This window comes from Cylas formicarius, unplaced genomic scaffold (assembly GCF_029955315.1).
Source record: "Cylas formicarius isolate icCylForm1 unplaced genomic scaffold, icCylForm1.1 PGA_scaffold_1__22_contigs__length_36826433, whole genome shotgun sequence".
Classification (NCBI taxonomy): domain Eukaryota; kingdom Metazoa; phylum Arthropoda; class Insecta; order Coleoptera; family Brentidae; genus Cylas; species Cylas formicarius.
Genome location: NW_026844264.1, coordinates 6,108,391 through 6,127,558, shown reverse-complemented (window position 1 = coordinate 6,127,558; position 19,168 = coordinate 6,108,391). Strand labels below are relative to the sequence as shown.

Here is a 19,168-nt window from a genome sequence, read left to right as displayed (position 1 = left end):
TATTATTTAGTTTTAACTGATTAATTATTTCCAGTCTTCTCAAGTCCGCGGACGTCCAGATTATCCCATTTTATCAACATCTAGGAGATTCACTAGTAGTAATAACAGTAAATAACTTTTGAACCCCCTGTCCGACGGGGGAGATCTTGAGATATCAAAACTACAGATTTTCGACTTGTCAAAGAAATTACTGATTCCTAAATACTGAATTTACTCCAATAAATAATCAAAGATATCAAATAAACATTGAATTCACTCCAATAAAAATATTATGTTTTCTTCCTTAGTATGTAAATGTTTTTATTTGGTTTATTTGTCGATTTATCTTTTTGAGTACTTTATTGCTAAGTCACAAGTTTAATAAAAACTTGTCATTTTTGTTTTTTAAATAACCTTGTCAAAAGGTGCGCAGTCTAAATTTTATATACAGCGAACGGCTAAAATATGGAACAAATTCATTTAAAAATCATTTTCAAGAATAATGCTCACACACATAATTTTTTGTCTTATTTTTTGCAGTAAACAGAACGTATACAAGATTTGTCAAAAAGTTTTTAATTATTTACAAACTCTTACAACATACCCTATATCCTATATCATTTATTCGCATATAAGTTTTTTTTCCTTACACACTTTTGATTTTAAACATTCTCAGCGGAAAAATCCAGTGGGGTCATATCTGGAGATATTGCATTCCATCATATTGCCGTGGTCATTGCCATCCTGTTCTACCAATCCACTGTCCGGGAAATGCCGTATTTAAATATTTACGCACTTGTCGAGCAAAATAGCGCGGAGCGCCTTCCTGTTGAAACCAAATCTGTCTATCTGGCATATCAGGGTGGTTTGAATTTGGGAAAAAAAACTACGAGAGTTAAGTCATTTTGAAGAAGTTATAAATATCTCCAGTATGATTTTTATCTGAAGAAATAAGATCCTGTCCAAACATTGTGGATGTTATATATGAGTTTTTTTCAGCCATCGGAGATTATTTGTCCTTCAATACCTATAATTTTGTTCATTTACCATACTGTTGAAACAAAACGTGGCTTCATCACTTAACAGTTTCATAGTTTCACAAACTGTAGTCTGCTGTTGGGGTCATCTTCTTTCAGCTTCTGTAGTAATGTAATCTCATACCGCTGATCCTTTCTTTTTTTAAGGCACACAAAGCTGTTCATTAGTTAACATCATTGTGGGAACTTTCTCAGAAGAGGTTCGATGGGAATTATCCGCAACTTCTAATAAAATGTTTAATCTTGTTTTCTCTGTGACTAAATTGTGAAATCTTCCAGCTGATTGGTTGGTAGTTAAGGATAACACAAGCTATGTGTTATTTAATTTACGACGTATAATAATAATCATAATTATAAAGCTTAACTAACTAACCCAAAAATTGGGTAGAATAATTATTTCGAATCAGTTCTCCCCTATCAAAAAACACATAATAGTTCCTTCCATTCACTGCAGTTTTCGTTAACTTCTGTTCTGTTCAGGAACTTCTGCTCGCATCCTATGATGTTCTTGAATAGTCCATTTCCCTGAAGATTTTCTGTCAAAGGGTAGGCCAGGGCAGGACAGTGTCTGGTCTATTTTAGTCTGTGTTCGTATATGTATCTGTCCCAGCTCTATTTGTTTCTAGATTTGCTTGGGAGTGGTATTTGTAATAGAGTGGACATCAGATTAATAAAGAAGTTCGGCAATTTATTTAGTTCTAAATATAATTAAATTCAATTTTTCTTTGTTTGATTTCAATTTATTTCCTAAAAACTATCGGACATCGCTAATTTTCGAGAAATTTTTTGTCGTCATTTTGTTCTGCATAAAAAAATCATTTCGCGAAAACAGTTTATTTGATCGACAAAATTCTTGAATCAAAAGACGCAGAAGATCCAGGACTATAACCTTTATTTTAGGCATCTTTTATATTATATACAGAGTTTTTCCATTATAGACATAAATCTTAAAGACTCTGAAAATTGTCCTCTTCCAGAGTACATTCTTAGATGTAAATCAAAATTCGTGAAAAATATTTGGTTTTAACAGTGTTATAGGCCATATCGAGAGCTTCGATCACACACGTTGCACGAGAGATTTGAAAAAAATATAGAAGCGATGACGTCGCTTACTATTACGACGTACAGTGCGCTGCTTTGTTTCAGATAAATATTATTTTCTCGAAAACCATTTGCACTATTGGAAAACTTCATATACCAGGAAACGGGGGAGATAGAGGTTTTTAATTTCTGTAATTGTGTATTGGTTACGGGAAGAAAATCTAAAAGACCCAGAAAATTGCCGTTTTCGTGTAAAAGATAGGAAAATTTAATCTATGCGTTATGTACCTTGGTTCTTCCTTTAACCTATGATACCAAAAAGTCTCACACAAGTTGTACCATTTGCCGTCGGGAACGGTTTGTGTGGGAGGTTAAAAATTTTTATGAATAAAATTATTTACATGTTACATGGAGAGCGTTGGGATGGACTTTATGGTATCTATACCTACTGTTTTTGGTTATTCTTACTTGTTTCCTTCCCAATAAGTATGATTTAAATAAGCACTATAAAAATCCAATTTTTTGAGCAACAACTCGCAATCCATACAGTCGTGTGCTCTAGAAAGGTTTAATCATTAATTTCGCGACTGAAAAGTTCCCCATGAGATTTCGTTACGGGACCACCAGTCAGTGGACTCAATTTTTCAAGACACTACACCGATTGTTCGATGTTCGGTGGTAGAATTCGGCGTTTTTATTTTATTTAATAATATTATCCTTTGGTGTCCCAACGTTTAGGCTTTCTTACGAGTATCACCGTAATAGTAGATGTACCTTTGAAAAAGTTTGATAATTAAATTGATTGACGTAATTGGTTGGTTTAACTTCCAACTTGGGAAATGGTCTTCGAACAAGAAATTGTGGATCAACAGTGTTTTTAATTCATACATCACCGTTTTCTTTATACGATTTTGCGCCATTAGAGTTTCTTAATGTTTTTTTTTAGGAAAGCATTGATTAAACAGTATACAAAAAGTCAGTAATATAATCACAACAGAGAACTACTATTGTGTCCAAAGTTACCATCAATTATGTGTATATGTGTCAACAGGCAGGTTTCTATATATGTTTTAAGGACATGTGATCTATATTATTAAGAATACGAATATTTTTGAAATTTTTTTTTAATTATAGGGTACCTCATTTACAAGCTTTTAAAATTATGAATGCAAAAGATTTTATGTATTATTGGAAAATAATTGCCAATTAAGCCAAAACGGAATTCAGAGCCCGTACTATGTTATATAATTGAAATTGTTAATCAATTCAATTCAATTAATAATATACAGGGTGTCTTATTTAAGAAAATTAAGAAAAGTGTCAACACATTATTTTTTTTTAAATTATTGATGGAAAAAAGTTTAAAAACTTGTTAGTTTAAACATAACCTGAATTCTGAAGATGTTCGCTAATAAGTTCGAAACGGTGCATCACAGACCCATACTCATATATATCGTTGAATTTGTCTTTGAAAGAACTATCTAAAATGCAATAATGTTCTATTTAAAAAAATGTAACTTTGTTTTACCACCCTGTATATAAAAAAGTGACTATTAGGAAAATGAAAAAAAAAGTCATTTTAATAGATACAATTTTTGCATTAATTTTTTTTGTAACCCCGTAGGCTTCGAGATAAGGTATGGGTCACAACAAATTCCTAAAAGAGGTCCACTTTTAGTTGGCATAATTCATTTCCGTCATAACTACATCCTCTCAATTTTGTTCTTCTAGGCAGTTTATAAAGGTTTGCCTAGTTTTTCTTTACTATTTTCAAATGAACTGCATTTTATAAATTTAATGTAATTTTCTGGGCAGTATGACCAGGTCAAAAATTATTTCCGTATTAGCAATTCACAAAGATATTGACGATACGGCTGGCTGTATGTGACATTGCCCACGTATTTTGAGAAACCGTAGCTGAAAGATTGAATGAGTAACAGCAAGTTTAATTTATTCTCTAAGCATCCCTATGTAAAAATCTTCCGCTATAACATTTTTTTATATAGGGAAACGTCAGATGCAGGTCTGTCTATAAATTGACAAAAGCATTAAATGATCTTTTTTAAATCTACAATCTACTGCTGCGCACTGAAAAAACGTTTTTTATTGGGTTATTTATCTGTTTACACCTGACAGAAGCCGCTCTATTATTCGGATAGTTCGTATAGTTCTCTATAGTTCCTTTACGTACCTAATAAGGTTCTGTTACTCTACACCTTTCTGAAAGATTTTAGTATATTTAGGTAATTAAACACTCGCTCCGCCGTTTACCGCACTTGTTGCATAGTATACCATTTTATTGTTGGTGTAGGGTTATAAATTTAAATTTAACAACGGAGACGTATATAAATCCAATTGGTTAAGATTCGATTTTCTCATTTTGTTAATTTCCATAGATTTCTAGAAATTTGGTTTTTGGATTGTCTAAAATATCAAAACTATCGTCTAAAATTTGTATTTCTGAATTTAAATGAATGGCATAGTTAGAATCCGAACTTTTTTTTTATACACCCTTTTATGTTCGTTAAAGCCTTAAGCCGTTAAAGATTTAGATAAATTGTTTTTTTAAAAGTTTTTTCGTATGGCGTTTTTAGTTTTAAAATCAATCTTAATACCAAATTCAGATAGATGTCTTGCCAGGTTCTACTATGTATTTTCTTTATCTATTTATAAATTTTGGGTCCGGTGTTTAATGTGAGATAGATAGAGTTCAGAGTTATTTGAAATTGCTTTTTAAATATAATTTTATCTATTAAAGAGAGGGCGTAGCCATTGTTAAAAGCTATTTGTTTTATAATATTTAATCCTTTTTTTTTAATTTTTTGTGGAAAGTGGTATATTAAATAGTTGGATAAAAGCATAAAAGGCAACCATTTTGTGTATGTGTGTGTGCGCGCGCGCGTGTGTGTGTGTGTGTGTGAGAGATTTGTTCTGTAATTTACTTATACTAAAATCCAGAAAGTTCAAAGAGTCATCGAGTTCCGTACCTATGGCAAATTTTATACGTTTATTACTATCATTAAAAAAGGACCGCTCCAGCGAAACAACCAAAAACATCATACTAGGTATCTATACTACAAGAGAAATCTTTTTCTCATTTGTCTAAATTGTCCATAAAAATTTCTGCAAGTAGTGGAATAAGTGGGTTTCCCATAATTAAGCCTTCTTTGATTAGCTCTAATGAATTTTTGATAACATATCTAAGTTCAAAGACAATATTATTTTTCTGAAACATTTATTAATCTTGTTGACTTTAACTGATAGTGCTGCTGGTTTTGATATGGGTTCATATTGTATACTTTGGTATATGTCTGATTTAAGAAACCATTTGGTTTTTGTAATATATTCTAAGGAATCGATAGCAAAGATTCTCTTTCCTTTATCTGCTCTTGTAAATAATGTATTATTTTGGGAAGCTTTAATTGATTTTACCATATGATATGACCGTTAATAACACGTTCGCAATATAACCCTAACCAATTTAACTCCTTATTGGCGTTTGAGTCATTTAAATTAAAGTTAAAACCGTTTTTCAGCATTTCCTACTCTTTCTTATAGAGCGTAATATTAGTCAAATTGATAAATACATTGTAAAATTCATGATTAGAAAAGTGAAATGACTGCTTTTTAGTGAGTTTAATTATCAGTTTGGTTTGTATGATCTGATAAATCAACTTTTATGGAAGCAAGACGTCTGTGAGATAATTCAGAATGTATGGAATATTTTAATTTGTTGAAATATTTAAAACATAATGTGTCACTTAATTAAGCGCGTGTTTCAATTTAAATTATTTGGCCCGTTTTCTGCATCGCCTCCAATTCAAATTAGTACGCTATTACAGTTTATCGGACACATATTGGACAATTTAATAAGCTGCCAGACACAATTTTATTGGCCATTATTCGCCAACGCGCTACAAAGTATCTCCAATATTAATGTAAATGATGGACAAATTCAATTCGCTAAGGCTTTAGCGGCTCGCGGCGGTTTAATTTGTTGAAAAGCAGTCACCAAAGTATAAGTCCACCACTATGGAAATCATTAATTGAAAATTGCCCGTCTTCCCACTTTCAATGACAATTTGCAATATGGTCGGGGTAAAAGTGCTTTCAAATATTCATATATTAGCATCATACAGTCGCATATACAAATAGATGAGTTAATAATTTTCATTGGAAATCAAACAAATTCAGACTCTCAATCGGCATGAATTGAAGAAAGGCTTTGTATACTTTTAAGTATTTATTAACTCGGTTTAACTACTTTTAACATATTATCGTGATGATGGTTTTCAAAACTTGTGACGATCGTCGGTTTTTAAGCTGCGTTATGTATTTTGATAATGTCATTGCGGTGTTAGTGAACCGTCGACAGAGTTTCAGGTCACTTGTAACTATCGATTTTTTATTTTATTTTTATCCACTGAAAACCAGACATTCCTTATGCTCAGTGGCTGTTAACTAATTGAGGCAATAAAGTAATCCTTCGTTAGGGAACCGGGAAAATAATTTCTACACAAAAAGCCGAAGCAACACTAAGTCGTATATTAAATGTTAAAAATGATCTACTACCATCCCGTTACGTTATCGTAGACGTCAAGCGTATTATGAACTACGAAATGTCTGCGACTTTAACGTATATATATATATATATATATATATATATATATATATATATATATATATATATATATATAGTGTTTTCTAATTTAATGTCAATACTTAAAGTGGCGATTTTTTGTCCATTTTAAAAAGAAAACTTCATATGAACATATGTGTTTACTTTTGAGATACAGTTTTTAAAAATAACATGTTTTAAATATCTCTTTAGATATTTTAGTGAAATTTGGCGCACATGTACTATGTATCAAAAGGCATTATTTAGTGCTGCACATTTTTTTAAAAATACACCAGTGACGGATTTTAACTGTCTATTATGGCAGACATTGATGGTACGCCACTGATTTCTCTTAAATTAAAAATTAGTCCTACAATCTCCAATCATTTCTAAACAATTTTAACTGCTTGATTTTTGGAATGCGATGTGCGGATTTCGCTTAAAAAAATAAAAACTATTATTATTATTATTATTCTTAATATGACAGCATGCAAAAAAAGTAATTTTTATTTCTAAGGGAAAACCGAACTAAAATAAAATTAGGAAATTAAATCTGCTCATAAATAAATGTAAATGATATTTTTTTTAGATGTCAGTGGCTTGTCACCGACTGTCAAATAACAAATAATATTTTAGTGACTGTCTATGAACAAATAATATTTTATTTATTTATGTCGCCACTGCACTGGTTAAATCGAGAGAGATTTTTGTGAGAAATAAAATATCAATCTAAAACAAAATGCGTAGGTTTTATCTACCAACTAGTGTCCTTCAGAAAAACAGTTTTAGAAGACCGTTCGTTTTTATTCATACAGTTTTAATCCTAGCAAGAAGTTAAATAATAAACGATTCTTGATTTAAAACAAGCACTACTTACTATTAATAATTTTTTTCTACTCCCTTCTGTAAAATAGCTAATTATACACCGATCTGGTGGAGCCCCTTCGAATATTTCAGGGATTTTACCTCACGGGTATGGGCGCAATCTGATGTTTTCGGAGATTTTACCGCACGGCTTGAATTTTGACGTTTGTCAATCCTGACGGTCATGTCAGTGACTGTATTCGTGTCGTTTTGCAAAAATGTACTCAAAAACTAAAGATCGTAGAAAAAGTATAATATGCAACACGTTTGGCAAACTTTTTAAGCCAGTCGTTTATTAAACACTCGCTCGGCTGCACTTCGTTCGTGATAAATATGGTAATTCTTCTAGCAATATTGGCAAATCCCATTTTTGAAAAAAAACATTTATTGAAAACTGTTTTTGATGTTTAAATTCTAGAACTGCATGGAGTTTTCATCAGCCCAAATATGGTTGTGGAAATTTCTGATTGCATTTCTGGAATAATTAGCTTCATCTGTAAATAGTAGTTCATTTTCAAACAAGGGATAATGCGCAATTTTGTCCAAAAACCATTGACGAAAATTAACAGGCAACACGGGAAACTCGTTGAATATGATATAGGTACAATGGAAAATAGTGCAAAATTTTTCAAATCAAGACATGCGAGATATTCAGATTATTTTGGATTTTTATCAATAGAATTGAAAACTGCTTCTTCAATTTCTGGAGTTCTTAGAGTCTGATGGCCCCATTTTAAATGATTATTTGCCCTCCAAGTATCAGTTTCACTTAACCATCTATGCACATTTGAATATGTTCGCCTGACTCTATTAGGACAGCGCTCTTGATATAATCACCTAGCTTCAGGCGTACTGCCATCAGTCAAACCATACCTAAAATGCATATTTGCCAACTCCTCTAACTCCGCAACGATTGGCCATAATTTGTAATTTAACATTATTTCAAGTATAAGTATAAGTATAAATGTTTCATTCGTTTTCATCGTAAATAAATAATTTAGGTAAATATTGAATAAAATGGGACCTAAGACTGTTCCCTGTGGTATTTCACAGTTTGTTTGCTACTAATACCGTTTTTAATTCGAATTGATTGTTTTTGTACGGAGGTTGCTCTTGAATAGACCCAGCGCAAGATCCCTGACACCAATTGATTCTAATTTGTTTATTAATAAGTTAAGACTTACTGTATCAAAGGCCTTGACCAGATATACATCTTTCCAGATAATACAACAATTGCATTAGCTGTACTTTTATTTTGTGTAAAACCGAATTGATTGTTAGAAATAAGCTGTATATGTGAAAGGTATTTTACCAATGTTATTTTTATAAGTTTTTCGAATATTTTACCTGCCCTGGATAGAACACTGATATGAGGATAATTAATCGCCAGTATTCGATCACCTGCCTTGTATATTTGAGTTGGAAACGCTTATATGTAGAAATTATCATATTTATTATATGCGACAATGATTGGATTAGTTTTTTTTCATTCTCTTTTAAAATTTCAACATCAATACAACAACTCCGTCGTTTCAGCATACAACGGTATTTTGGAGAGTTTCGGTTTGATTCAAGTTATTGACGTGAATGTGCGTATTTCTAATACAACACTCACACCAATTAATCATATAATTCTGAGGACTGCTCCGTTGTGGATTGATATATCGGATCACGAACTCGTTTTTGCTGAGTTAAATTTACAACCACAGCATTTGCAAGCTCCACCCCGTACATTTAAGGATCCAAAGAATGTTAATCTCACTCTCTTGTATGACCAATTACAGTCGCTTCCGTGGCGAAACATATGATATTGATAATATTGTCGATAAGGTAATCTTTTTCAATGATAATATTCACACATTAATGGATCTGCACGCACCTTTACAAACCGTCATTTTCCATAAACCATATAAACCGTGGATAACAGACAACATTAAACTAATCATAAAAACCCAAAATAAAGCTAAAATCAAATATAAAATAACGAAAAATGTCGTTGATTTTGAACAATACAAAAGTCTCAGAAATTTTACAAGTATCGTAGCTCGAAAGAAGTGTGAAAATCTTTAAGAAATTTTAATATTAATAGCATAAAGAAAAAATCAAATTTTGCACCTCAACTCCGCAGCGTTAATGAAATCAATAAGTACTCTGAAGCTGAAGCTGAAATTTTGTCCAATCTTAGAGACTGATGTGTTGAAATTTTTATGCTACGTTAAGTCCAGTGCAGTCGGAGCAAATGGTTTACCTCTGAACTAATCTTTTGTTGTCCATTTATTCTTAAATATATCTGCCACATCGTTCATTTTTGCATCAATAATTCCGTTTTTCCAGTCCTACAAGTTATAGTGAATTACGCCCTATTAGTATTTTGTCTGTAGTCTCCAAAATTCTGGAAAATGTCATTAAAACGCAACTGATTGATCATTTGGAGAGAAATAGTATTCTTCCTGAAACTCAGTCTGGCTTCAGGAAGGGGCACGGTTATGCAACTGCTCTCCTAAACGTCACTGATAATTTATTCCGCACAATTGACGAAGCCAAATGTACCATCTTGGTCATGAAGGTGCTATCGAATTTATGGGGAACTACTTACAAGGTCGTGCACAAAAAGTGGTTCTAAATGGACAGCAATCAGACTGCCGTGCTATAATATCTTGGGTACCTCAAGGCTCCATTCTGGGGCCAATTTTATGCTGTATATATACGTCCGCGTTTCCTAGTTTTATACAGAATTGCAAAACCCAAATGTATGAAGATGATACACAAGTTCATTACTCATTTTCGGGAGATAAAATTTTGGAAAGCTGTCAAATCATAAATAATGATCTAGAAATCATTAACAGGGTGTCCCACTCCATCTAAATCCAAAAAAATCTATAGCAATGTTCTTTGGATGTTGATCGATTATCACAACTAGTTGAAATAAAAACATCGAATGTGTGCATTCCTTTGAAAACGGAGGCAAAAACCCTTGGGCTTATGCTCGACAGCAAGCTAAGATTTAATGGTCACTTTACACAATGTATTAAAAAATCCATTGCTCACTGAAAATGCTTATATGGTTCTAAAAATATTTTAAATCAATCATTAAAAAAGGTCCTGTGTATATTCGAGAGTTTTATCTTCTTTTAACCACTGTGATGTCATCTAGGTCCCATGTCTGACAGCAGCTGCCTTAGAATGGATTCAAGAAATCCAGAAATACTGTCTAAGATTCATTTTTGGGATTAAACGCGGCAGGCCTGTTAGTCATAAACTCAAGGATGTTCGATGGCTTGATATAAAAAGACCGACGATATCTCCATATATGTACTTGTACAGATCGTACTAGGTATTTATTTATTTTTTTTATGTGTATTTCTCCTGCCTAGCGTTGCAACCTTCTTCTTAAGATAGTTTTAAAAACGGAGGTACAAAATATCTTATTTTGTTCATCCGAACCGTGTCCTTTCCATTGTTTATCAATACGTGAATAAAATTATAATTATTATTATAATACCATCGTCTCTAGGAGTAATAGAGCAGGTTCCGTATTATAAATACCTGGGTAGGCTGCGTTGTTATAAATTGTTACCCTCTTATATAGCATAGAGGCTTGGACCCTTAAACAAAATAACATAAATACCATCCAAGCCGTTCAGATGTGGTGCTACTCGCGGCTCCTGAGAATATTATGGATGGCGAGATACCCCAGGGATAAACACCGACTGTGAGGTAATAATTTCAACCGAAAAACGAAAAGTTCAGTATTTGAGCCCATCATAAGGAGGTAGAAGTTATTACCACTGAGAAATATCATGCAGGGCAAGATAACGTAGGCATAGTTCGTACTTATGATGATCATCAAGGGATCAGGATTGGATCAGAAATATAATATTTTTCCACCAACCCTGTAATTAACTTTGCCTACTGTTTATTACTCCAAAACCGCAGCTCCCTATAGAACACCCTACCCGTAACCATTCCAGGACCGTACTAGTAATTTATCTACCTACACTAGCAATTCTTCAAACATGTACATAAAAAATTAGTACAAAGTAACAATTTATTACGTTTTATTTCATTACATTTCTGCATAGTGCCATTATTAATATACAAAATATAAGTACAAAATATAAATATAATAATAATAAAGTATCAATCACTTAAAAAATCGTCACTATCGCTACTGTTGTCACCTAGTTGAATCATCAACTGCGCCACTAATCTTTCTCGATAAATATTTTCTTCTTTTATTACCTCTTTATGTTTATGGTACTATCACTAAATTTTGGTGCAGTGTTATTTCTTCTTATATGCGCTTTCAACTCAGATCAAATCATCTCAATCTGGTTAAATATACAATGCTACAGAAGAAATCTTAATATTTCATGTCCGTTTTGTTGTGCTATCGAATCGATTTTGTAGTATTTATTTTATTTTTAATAATTGCAGAAGTTTTTCGTTTATCTCTGTTCAAAATATAAATAATTTTCTTGCAGAAATTCTTTAATTTCTTCTTTATTTAAAGAAGTATTTGGAATTTTTCTAATTTGGGCTGAATGATACGATGCATCGTGCAATATAATAACAGTACGCCATAGTTTGTTTTCAAACCACACAACCATTTTTGGACCAGCATGAAGATTTATTATGCGTTTTCCGTGTGAAAGGCGGTGTTATCACACCATTCTTTTTTACTGTGTCGTAAGTGGCGAACCACGTTTAGTCTAAATACGCTATTGGTCTATTTTGTTTAATTGTAAAATTCTAATAAATATTTATCTGTACTCTTATCTATCTACCTTTATCTACTGCGAATATAATCTATAGTCTTAAAAAAGAATCGAAGAACTATGTAGAAGACACAAAAATTCAAGAAGAAATGTTGTTAATCGACATGCACCCATGCACACAAGCCAAAAATAATTATTTTCAAACTTACCTGTGAGATAAATGGAGTACAGGTACTTACCCTCACCCTTTGAACTATTCATTGAAAACAGCCTCGCAGAACGATACATATCACCTGAGGTTCAAATAAAAGCTTCCACTTATTGGAAAACAGCCCGCAGCATTAATGCATAATCAAATTTAAAACGGTCCATTTACGTTTCAAATAAGTTTCTACAAATATTCGTCACGGTCTATCTCAGGCAAGAGTTACTTAATGCAAAATAAACATCTGTTGGGATTGGTTTTACCACGGTCCTGCGAAGGTCTGCAGTTAAGGTACTGTAAAATACTTAAAACGTCAAAGCAATAAATGCACTATATTTTTGGTCATATTATAGACGGGTAGATGGACAGATAGTTGACCTGCCTGTGCCTTGGTGTTCAGAAATTAGAATCAGGGTTACTTTCCGGCAGGGATTGGCAGAGTTCGTTCTAAATTTGTTGCGATAGTCGGTACGACTTGTCATGGCATAGTCGGCAATATAATGCCAGACAAAATAAAATTGATCAATGCAAGACAACCGTGACTAACCATCACGATTATATTGCTTGGTATTCTATTATTTTATTTTCTGTATGTGTTATAAAACTGATCCAATTGTCTTTGGTAACTGTACTGCCGTAGTATCATTCTGTCTTGCCTCATTTACAATATTTTTACTAAAAAACGTTTTGAACTGAGCCCACATCAATTCTATGGCATTAAATATACAATGGCAAGGCAATTTAAAGCTTGATGACTCATTTAAGCAATTAGTTAGTCTGTAGCATACGGCAAGTTTGTTTTGTGATTTTTGACAATTTTTAATAACGCACATTTTAGACCATTGATTGCAATTGATAATTTATTCTTTTCTTCTTAATGCATTCGGTACACTTTGATTAAGTCCACGTGCATTGTCCATAATAATTAAAGACGACCTTTTGAGTTTCGGCAGCAATTTTTCAAAATTGGGACCCTGTTTTGTAGTGGACACTACTTAAATTCTCCGGTAACTGGTGCTGTACGACACCGGGACGTAATTGACAAAGAACACAAGCAGTTAAATAGATGGGTTTTGCTATTTTTAGTATACAAGTGGAAACAGTTAAAATACTGAGGCACCTTTTTTCTTGGTTTTATGCCATCGCAAATCGTACAGACTATAAGAAACGAAGTAGTAGGATTGGGCGTTCTAAAAAAGAGAAAATTATTTTCCTAACTGTGTTCAGGGCTGTTTGCAACCTTTTAAATTAAACATGTATTTTGCGTCTAATGAAAATTACGATTATGTAGTAATATTCCATACTTTGGTTCTGCATACAAGTTACTATATACCAATTTCCAAGCGGAAACATAAATCCATCTCGGAGGTGATTCGCAATAGGGTAATTTTGCGGCATATGGCGGCGGTATCCGATAAAAATTATTATCACGCCCGATACACATGCTAAATGTGATACCTGGACCGATAACTACCAAACGACAATCGGAATCTCGATACTCCGGAAATATTTAAACACTTCATGCCGCAGATTCGTTGGTTCTTGCGAAGAATATTGCAATTGAATATAAGGTTCATTGTATTGTTAATACTAGTTTAGAATTAAGGATACTGCTATCGACTTAGTTTGATCAGATTAATTTTGATTATTTGGTTATACCACTAGAAGATGTCCTGAAGATGAGTTTGTTGATTTGACGTCTTTGTTCTCCGCAAGCTTTGATTCGGTGGCTTGCTTTGAAGTCTTTAATAAAGCTTCTACAGATATCGCTTGGAATGGGTTCAAAATAAGCTAATACAATTTGTCATGTGTTATAATCGAAAACCTTTTTAGATGGAAGTTTATTCTATGCTACATGGTGATCCCGCCCTACAATAACTAACGTTACTGAGGACAATCAATGAGAGTTGGCAACTCAAAGACAATACAGCCGGAAGTGACTGATGCAGGAGTAATGAATTGCAATTCTATTGTCCCAGAGCATAATATCACAAAGATACAGCAAGTGTCAATATGGATCAGTACATACGAAACATTTTCCCAACGGTGACCGTGAGTTTGTAACATCTATGTGATTATGCAAGTTGGACGACTCCACAGTAGGTTGGACAGCGAACACTCCTTTTACTGGTGCAGCATTTGCTATGTGTACTTCATTGAAAATTTATGTGCTCCCTGGCATTTTGTTTCTTTTTAAATGGTGGTGGTGTATTTATTCTAATGGGCAATGTTTTAATCATTTTAAAAGTAATTATTTCCATCCAATTGGAAATAAGTTAGTAGTTAATTCTACTAAAGAGTGCTTTTAAAGCGAGAGTCCCATCAGTTGGACAAGAAATTTGAGGTAATTTAACCAAAGCTCTTCAATGGTTTCAGAAAAGTCTTAAAAGTTTATTGGAATAGCTTAAATGACGATCAAAAAACAGAAAAGCGACAACAAACAGTTAGAAATAAAGCGATCAGATTTTCCCAAGTGCTCAATGTTTCTTTTAAAGGGCCAGAATCTTTTTCTAGAGCAAAACGTTCCTCTTATTTTGGACGAGCAAATTGTTTCTGTTTCTGATGCGAGGAAGACATAGATCAGATGCCTCTTTATCTTCTGTATATATTTTTTTAACCTTAGGAATTTAATGGATCAGGCATTGAGGGCGATAACTCACGACTACTAGCAGTCAAACTAATGAATTTGAAACAACACAAGTTGGAAAATAAACGGGGAAAGTATGAACACAATTTTTTCAAACAGAAGATCAAATTACACTGTATACCAACTTCCAAACCATTGAAAGATAAAATAATCCCTTACCACAAGAGCATAGAGATCTGTAGATTTGTTTCACACACTTTGTTTCTGATCGTTATATTAAGAGTAGACTCAAATGAATAACCGGTTGCTATAAACTAATTTTGATATGCAGTTAACTTAATATTGAATAATAAAGCACGAAGAAAAGCCGATCAACACTTTATAGGTTATCTTTGTCGATTGTTACTTGGAGTTTTGGATTATTAAATTGTCATCAAACAGTTACAATTATACACATTTTCAATATGACGAACTTTAATTACAGTGTGACCATAAGTTCTAACACCTTTATTAGGACTATTAACATAAGTTCCTTGGGTCTTTGGTTTTATTCTTTATTCTAATCCAATTTGAAAATTGGTCTAGTCGTTTTCGGATGAAATTGAATGATTGATATTCCGGATAATTTTGCTTTAGTTTTTTAATTTTGCAAAGATAAGATAGGTAATAATATAACCTCAAAATGCAGAAGCTATATTAACAGCATTTGCCCATGATGGTTGCCAAACAGTTGGGAAAAGGTAGCGGCGCTACAGTCTAATAGTTTAAATCAAACTCAACCAAAACATTCAGTTAATGCTCTTCGTTTTTGTTTTATATACATAATATAATATATAATATAAAATGGTCGATTTTAGATTTAAAAATATTGGCAAGAGACCCAACGGAGATAAATCTTTCTAACTCAAATTCATAAATTTTGTGTAAAGCTATATACCATTTAGAAGGTTAGATTCGACACTGTAAAGGTTGGAAAAATTCTTCATCGAAGTGTATTTAGAATATCTAGGGGAATCGGAATATCCATTTTACACTGTGCCTCGAGGAAAGACATTTATAACTGCTCATTAGACTACCATCAGGGCATTACATGGGAACGCTTTGAAAATTGGCTAAAAAATTATCTGCTTCCATATATTCAAACAGGCAGCTAAAAGTATAAGTAGCAAAGAAGAGGTATTGCAAGAGGTCCTTAGTCAGTATACCCTTTCTTTTTTAAATACTTACACAAAAAAACAACTAGTTGTATTGTATTGTAAGAACCAAATCATATGATAAAACTTGTTTCGTAGACGAGATCATAAAAAATCCGCTAAATTACTGCGATTTGAATCCTATAGAAATGATATGGTCCGAATGAAAAATCAGAATTAGACACAATAGTATAAATCCAAAAATGTTCGCCCATGTAATAATAATAAAACTCAGTGCGAATTTATAACAGAGAGCAGTTGGAGAGAATATATGTGAATCAGTACTTAAAGTGGAAAATAATTATAAAAAATTTTGGGGCAAAAGATTCAAACTATTCGGACGGCTAATTACCATTATACATTACGCAATACAACAGAATGTATATATTTTATGTTTTAGTGTACTTACTACTACCCTGATCCAAGAATTTCTGAGAGCAGATAAAAACATTATCAGCATTATTACTAACAGACAGACTAAACAATTCAACACCTATATAAGCAAAAAGCACTAAGTTTTGCAGTTAGTTCACGAATGATTTCAGAAACAGAGCATAGATTTTCTCCCGCAGACAGATTTTTGCTTTCCAGCGTACTGTTTGTTTGTCACCATGTATAAATAATAAAGTGAAGTAAAGAAAAACACATTTATTTTCTGGCAAATAAACCCCGTGCGAAGCCGCTTGTACTATAATACGTAGCGAATGATATATAAATTAATCACGGTGCAGTGGAAGACCGACGCGATTCGCTTTTGATTTTTTTTTTGTTCCAGAAGGAAGAAGTACAAACAGCTGTGGAAAAATGCCGCGAGAACAGTGTGTCGGGAAAGAAAAAAGCACTCGAACCTGTCGTCGATCGCTTTTTCGTTTTTGGAGAAGAGGTCTCTCGACGTCAGCGTCAGCATCAGCCCTCCGACCTCGCCCAAGTGCAACAAAATGGTAAGCGCAGAACGTCGGACGGTGTGACCCATTTAAATCGAAACATTGGAATTTTTACTTTCAAAGGAGTCCGTGTTTATTTCTCGCGACAGTTTACTTTAGGCTACGTACTTATCTTTACTCCGAATAACTTGGCGATTGTCGCGTTGCTAGTTTTTTATTTAGTTCCGTTTTGCGTAAACCTGGGATATATTTTTTTTAATTTTGGGTATTTATTTAAACTTCTTAAATTTTGGAGTAGTTTATATAAGAAACAAATCTTGATATCTTGGTGAAATTTGGTAAGTGGTGGCAACGCTTCTTTTTTATTTCCACCAGTGGCGTCGTTGCGCGACTAGTTTAGTCATTTGCACCGTCCATTTGCAACAGTGGACCCGACGACAAGGACCCTAATTTTTTTAACTAAATAATAGGGTTCCTTTGGAAGTTAATTGCTCCTGGTATATGCATCGCTGTATTTTGTAGCGCTTCAGTGGACCAGTAGGCCAATATATTATGCGCAGCCTGGAGATGTCCTTTATGTGTGTTCTGATAACAGATATCTATATATCTGTCTATTTATTATTTAGTCTTTTTCGAACATTAGTCATCTAGTCTGTTGATCACTCATTCTGTTCAACTCATTTTTCTCACTCAGTTTATAACACTTATTCCTTCGGTTTTCTTTTTGTCTGATATTGTGACTGGTGGATTTCCAGTTTGACTTCCCTGGTTTGCCAATATTTGATTTTGTAAGTATCCATGTTTGGGACGTACGCACTGATGCTTGGTTTTCAGGAATTATGGATATCTTTAATTTTTTAGGGTGCAGGTTAATTGGACCAAATGCTAATCATGCCAATCTAATTCGCCTCTTTATTTCTGCGGTTTTCTTTGTTAAGTTTAACAATTTGTGCCAGATTGCGACATTTTCACCTGTATCGGTTATGATTGTAGTTTTCGTGTAGTTCATATTGAGACCTATATTTTTAGTCGCTGTGTCCAGTTCCTTCAGCATTTCCGGCAGTATTTTTTTTCATCAGTTATCAAGGCGATATCAAAAGGTATCTACATATTTTTATACCATTTTCTTCCCAGTATAGTTTTTTAAAATGATCCTCAAGGGCCTGGTGAAAAAGCTAAGGGCATTTTTAAAATCTTAACAAGCAACATTCCCTCTAATTTTTTATATTTACAGGAATTTTACGAGAAAATAGTGTTTTCATTATTGAATATATATTCGGAGGAAAATTTGTAAGTTTTAGTCAAAATTGGGTTTATTCTCTTCAGTTGGGTCACCAAAAATAGCCTCAGGCATTTAAAACGGCCTGGCATTTTCCGCCAGGAATTCAAGACATTCCAAATATGAGGTTTAGATCTGGCAGTTACGATGGTCATTCAGGTACAGTTATATTTTTGTCTCTGAACCATTTTGTCACCAGCTTGGATGATTGGGTATGTGTACATGTGTACATTTCACCTTCTACTTGAATGATTGTCAGTCACAGATCAATAAAAACATCCCTAGGGCATTATGTTCTCTTTTCCCTGTTTCACAGTAAGGCTTTCTTACTTTGCTTTGAGTCTTAACTTCGTCACTCCAAAGAACCGTATTCCATTTTTCTCTTGACCTAAACAGATTAAAATGACCCTGATAAACCCCATTCGTAAATAGTAAAGAGTCATTGAAAAATAAGATTTTCTTATCAATATTAACTGAATCAACAACATTGTGTCAAGGCACACTCTCAAATAGCTCTAGATCAAGCATTGTTATTGGCCTGTACTCAAACTACAAAAACTACAGTTTCAACCGGGAGTCAATTACGGAGTTAGTTTATGTAAGTGGTTCTGGGGAAAGTGTATTTACTAATCGAACGTATGATATCCTGATAATGGGAATTGCTACAGAGATGAACTTTAGTTCCTGATTCAGGTTGAGACAATCATATTCTTTTGAAGACTGAGCAAATAATCACTGAAGATTTTTGGGTTCTATAAGTATA

The 19,168-nt window shown here is 33.2% G+C and overlaps 1 protein-coding gene across 1 annotated transcript in view; it reads left to right on the top strand.

Annotated features, from left to right (window-relative positions):
• Nucleotides 1-19,168, top strand: part of LOC132696188 (adenylate cyclase type 8) — a 263,174-nt gene that overhangs the window by 104,427 nt on the left and 139,579 nt on the right. The window contains exon 3 of the mRNA XM_060660881.1: nt 17,018-17,183. Coding sequence (XP_060516864.1) covers nt 17,018-17,183 — 166 coding nt within the window. The remainder of the gene's footprint in view (nt 1-17,017; nt 17,184-19,168) is intronic.